The sequence below is a fragment of the Cyprinodon variegatus genome, unplaced genomic scaffold, assembly GCF_000732505.1.
Source record: "Cyprinodon variegatus isolate N-32 unplaced genomic scaffold, C_variegatus-1.0 Scaffold561, whole genome shotgun sequence".
NCBI classification, from domain to species: Eukaryota; Metazoa; Chordata; class Actinopteri; order Cyprinodontiformes; family Cyprinodontidae; genus Cyprinodon; species Cyprinodon variegatus.
This window is the reverse complement of record NW_015151014.1, coordinates 341,978-347,388: the sequence shown is the minus strand read 5'-3', so window position 1 is coordinate 347,388 and position 5,411 is coordinate 341,978. Positions and strand designations below refer to the sequence as shown.

General features: G+C 35.5%; 1 protein-coding gene across 1 annotated transcript in view; it reads left to right on the top strand.

Annotated features, from left to right (window-relative positions):
- The first annotated feature begins 2,254 nt into the window (after positions 1–2,254).
- Positions 2,255–5,411, top strand: part of sltm (SAFB like transcription modulator) — a 21,788-nt gene continuing 18,631 nt past the window's right edge. The window contains exons 1-3 of the mRNA XM_015391807.1: positions 2,255–2,412; positions 4,940–5,027; positions 5,119–5,174. Coding sequence (XP_015247293.1) covers positions 2,278–2,412; positions 4,940–5,027; positions 5,119–5,174 — 279 coding nt within the window. The 5' untranslated portion in view covers positions 2,255–2,277. The remainder of the gene's footprint in view (positions 2,413–4,939; positions 5,028–5,118; positions 5,175–5,411) is intronic.

Sequence of the window (5,411 nt, the reverse complement as noted above, 5' to 3'; positions counted from 1 at the left end):
TAGGAAAAGGAAATGTTAGAGACTAAATTAATTAGGCTCATGGGTGGCAGGTGGGTGGTTGACCAGTTAAGTATTGATTACATTATATTTATTTTTATTATTACAGTTATCATTTACATTTATTTATAACATGCTCCTCTAATTTTTGCACATCTCTGATGCTGCTTCTGTTTTTATCTGTTACTGTAAAAATGTCCACAGCTGTATATTGATTATGTATTCTCCAGATGCAGTGTTTATATTGTAAAAACACTGTAAAGTACAGTATTTTATTTGTTAATTATTTTAACTCTTTCACTTATTCTGTTATTTTTAAACACTTTTTAAGGTCCACATTTGTGTGACCATATTTGCTGTAACCTTTTGACGCTACAACGCCACAATTTCCCCATGGAGGGACAATAAAGGAATTTTTTTTTTTATTCTATTCTATTTTCATGCTTTCAGAATCATAATCAGAAATACTTTAATAATCCCATATATATATATATATATATATATATATAGATTGATAACCACAGGCAGGAATGATTTCCTGTGGCGCTCTGTGGTGCATCTGGGTAAGAGGAGTCTTCTGCTGAAGGAGCTCGTCTGCTGGACCAGTGTGTCGTGGAGAGGATGTGAGTCATTGTCTAAGATGGACTGAAGCCTGGACAGCATCCTCTTCTCTGCCACGGTGGTCAGAGTGTCCAGCAGCTCCCCCACAACATCACCGGCCCTCCTGATCAGTTTGTTCAGTCTGTTGTTGTCAGTGACCCTCAGCCCACTGCCCCAGCATGTGACAGCAAAGAAGAGCTTACTAGCAACAACTGACTCATAAAACATCCTCAGCATCGCCACACAGATGTTAAAGGACTTCAGCCTGCACTGCACATTGTTTTGCAGTGCACCAATATGTACCGCAACTATGTAGAATGTTGCTGTCATAATTTTCTGCAAAACATCTATACAATAAATAAAAAATAAAAATAAAATAAATTATAAAAAAGGGAGAAGGTTAAAGTGAAGGTTTTAAATGCACACAAATCATGCAATGAACCTCCTTAGGTATTATAGCAATAACCATAATGATATAAAATAACATACATTTTTTGCACTATACCAAATCTAGGAATCATTACTGGAGTTACTTGTACCTGCATTCTGCAAACAGAAAAAAACGAATTATTGAAAAGGAAAAAAAAAAACTTAAGTATTTGGGAAACCCTCAACATGTAGATTTATTATGACACAAAATGTATCACATAAATAATCAGACTCCTTTTCAATAAATGGATTGCTACTGAATGATTAAAGAAAGAGTTTAGAGAGATTAATTTTACTTTTACTGTTTTTTAACAATGTCTCTAAGATCATCCTAACTTCTGCCCCTAATTTTAGGTTGCAGTGTTAAAAGAAGGACATGAAATACAAAACTGAGAAATTTTTGTTGTTCTTAGAAAAAAAAAGTAAAATCCTACATTTAAAGGTTATTAGACAATCTGAATAGGTCATATAATAACAAAAAGACTCAAATGCTAATACCAAAGTAAAACATTGTCCTCTTGGGTTCAGCATACAAGAAATTTCTGAGTTACAATAATAGCAAATGGGAACCACCCAAGGAATAAAAATATGTATTTATTAGGTGGTCTTTACCAGTTAAATCGATAAAATACCTTTTAAACATCTCGTGATAGTATGTCTGGTCATTGGTAGGTTTATTATAATCCTAGCACTCATATGCCAAAATTAATATAGATCTATTAACAGTTTGCTTGCTACAAATGGATGGTTTTCTTAGTTCAAATCCTAATCAGATCCCATTTATGTAAAGTTTGCTCTCAACACCTATGTAATTTATTCAAGTTTTTAATGTTGCTTTTAAAATCTACAAAACATTTTATATTGCAATCATAAAAATAATTTGCCCACATCCATTATATCTGTTGTTATTTTGCTTTTTTTTATATATATATATTTGTAAAAGCTGCGGCTCTCTTGAGTTTGCAGTGTAAATTTTAAGAAATTATTTTTTTGTTTGTTTGTTTTGGCTCTTAGAGGTTGTTTTTGTAATCAAAGCTTCATCTAGCCTGTTGTAAGATCATTTTAAATGTTCTCCGGTTATTTAATTTAAGTTCTTCTTAAAGTCTTGAATATCTTAATAATTTAAACTCCCATACAATACTCTAAAAGCATGATTGAGTCGAGGGCTTGACAGCAGGGGGCGCTAGGATAAGTGACCAACAACGAATAAAGACAACGAAGAAGAGATCATCTCGCTAATCTGGAGGTAAAATGGCGTCGGGTGCCATTTCAACAGATTCAAAGAAAATAACAGAATTAAGAGTTGTTGACCTTAAATCCGAGCTCAAGAAAAGGGGCTTGGACACATTTGGTGTAAAAAGCGTTCTTCTTTCAAGACTGAAACAGGTAAGAGAACGAACCAGTTTATTAAAAGAAAGGTCGAATCATCTCGGTATGCGATGCAGAAATGCTAGTGCTAATCCTAGCTAATGTGATGGCGTTCCAGCAGTGCTACATAATATGGCTTCTTGTAGTTTTTAACTTCTGGGTTTCGCAGTTGTGTTTCCTAGTTAAATGCGTACGTGCGTCTTTTTAGTTGTACGTGGCGTGGGATAAATTCAGTCTTCGTCTGGCACATCAATTAGATGTTCGGAAATAAACACTGAAATGTAAAAACTCCCATTGTCTGCCACTAACTGGATAATATGTATAATTCAATTATTGTTGTTATTGTTATTTCTAAACCATATTTAGTTGCATAAGCAGCAGTTTTGGCCTTCTATATTCTGGATACAAATCTATGCTAGTGGGCCTTCTGTCTGGACTTGACACCCTCTCAGTGTATTTACAGATTATATCTTTTTATCTTTCTCCCACAATTGACAGGTTGTTGGTCTTTCTAAATTTCTATTCAGATGTAGTCTGTTTGGAGCGTTTTATCATCCAGCTGATGGTCTGTGATGGATGGTGGATGGTAATGGAAACCATTGGATAAGAGGTGGAGCAGCATGTCTCTTGTCCAATGAGCTGAAGATGTGCAACAGCCTACTGCAACCCTTCTCAAATTAGGGAGTAGTTAAATTTGCATTGGTTATTTGTAGGGCTGCAACAAACCATTTCTTTTTCGTTGCAAATCGATGACTGTGTCGGTTATTTTTTTAAATTAATCGATTAAAGGTATAGTTAAGGATTTTCGAGATCCTGTGCTAGAGGTGGGCGATACTGGGAATTTTTACTCCGTATGATACCTAGTAAATCCAGGGTCAGTATTGCCGATATTGATACGATACCGATACTTTTTACATTTAAATTTGATGTATCATGGAACTGCTGACCTTTCAGTGTTTTTGTGATTTTTATTTTATTGTTGCAATTGAATAATATTAATAATGTTCTGTTCATTTTTTCCCTAATCCACTTCTTATATCTATCAATCTTTATGTAATTTTGTTTCTATTGTGTACACTTGGCTGCTGCTTTATTTCTATAAATGTCCCCATCGTGGTATAAATAAACAATTAGTTAATGGTAGCCCATTTAGATAACATTTTTTAATGGGATAAATGTACTGGGTTCTTTCAAGGTCTTAATCACACTTTCTGTGTGGGCTCCACTAACATAAGACATATAATATCTACTTTGAGAGTCAACATGAAGGTGATCACTCTTATCTACCTGGATATTCTGTGGAGGGTTGAAACGCCCCTGTCAGTTACGTCTTTTTGAAAGTCGAGGGTCTTTTGGGGCATTGAGTGAAGTTTCGTCTACTCGACATTTTCTTGCTTATGGTTTTTCATGTGCTTATATAAACAGCTTGTCGTTATTTAATTTACAGTATTAAAATATAGCCAAATGGCGCTTTATTCTCTGTTCTCCATGTTTTTTTGCTCCTGTTGTCTCTCCCTCCGAGTCTGCGAAGAGGCGGTGCGATTGTTTGTGTGTCGAGTAGAGAGAGAGTGAGCTGAGTGGGCGGGCCAGGCTGAGCCTGCATCCTGAGCTAGTGACGAGAGGATAGAGGGGAGCAGCAAAGTGCTGTAACACAGATGGGGAGAGTAGTGGATCTGCTGCAGCTGGTGCATGTGGGAGAGAATAAAAAGTATTGTTCAGTACCAGAGTTGGTATTAATCTTAGGATCGATCCACTCATTTCTACCCTGTACTTGCTCCCGAGACGAAACGCCTATTAAACACATGCAAGAGCATGCATGAGCCCATTTCTCCTCATGTACATTCTGTTTAAAAGTTGTTCTCATAGCTCATACAAGCTTACTGTGTCTGAATGTCCAACTTAACCCCTAAATCCCTCAATCATTATATAGAGTGGGGACTATATAGTGGACTTTATAGCGAACTCGGGTAACTTACCATTCGGACAGATGATCACTTAATTTAGCTCCTCATTGGTCGCATGACTCTGCCTCTACCATGCAGTGCCTGCACCATCTTTATTAGTCGCCTCTGTTGCTACCTTACAGCGGCATTATGGGAAAGCATTATGGGATTAGCGACAGCAAACCCCGTATTGCGTATTACCAAAGGTTCCTCGAAAAATATTTTTTTCTAAATTAAACCAGGTAACCAAACTTTTCCACTTAAGGAGTTCTGGATTGAGAATATTGACACACGATAAAAAAATTTTGAAATCTTAAATGCAAAATGTTTATATTTTTCCTACAATTTTGATAGAATACTGCTCTAATTGGGCTGCTCTGTCAGCTAAAGGCATGTTTTAGTCTTTAGAACCCAGTTAACGATTAATCGATTACTAAATTTGATTATTTCAATTGATATATCATGATTAATCAGATCGTTTTCAGTTTATTATATTTGAGACCCTCCATCTCTAATCTAATATTTGTGAAAGATCTCTCTTTGGTTAAAAACAGTAGTCGGTTACTATGATTTAATTTAATCCTCAAAAATATCTTTTTAAGGCTATTGAAGATGAAGGTGGTGATCCAGAGTACATTCAGACATCGCCGTCAACTGATACACCTTCAAGGTTAAGTGGAAAAAGCAAAGGTAATTTTAGTTCCACTTCTTATTTTAACATTTGATCTGAATATGAAAGTTTCATACACATGCTCGTTAATGTGCCCTCTTTATTTTTTAGGGAAGAAATCCGATTCGGATTTGGAAAACACAGCAGATGAAGACAGTTGTTCCAAGGTGAGTGTTACAAACCTAAATAGGTCTGACTTGAAGCTGCCTGGGTAGTTGCCTACTGCGTAGTTCTGGGCGATATAGAAAAAAATCTTATCGATAAAAAAAATGCATATTGATCGATATCGATAATTATTGAAAAGATTTGAAACCATATTTTATGTGCAGCTCTGCCTGGATCTTTTATGATATTACTAAATTATTTAATTTTAATAAAGAACACAAAGACAGAATTGAAATTAA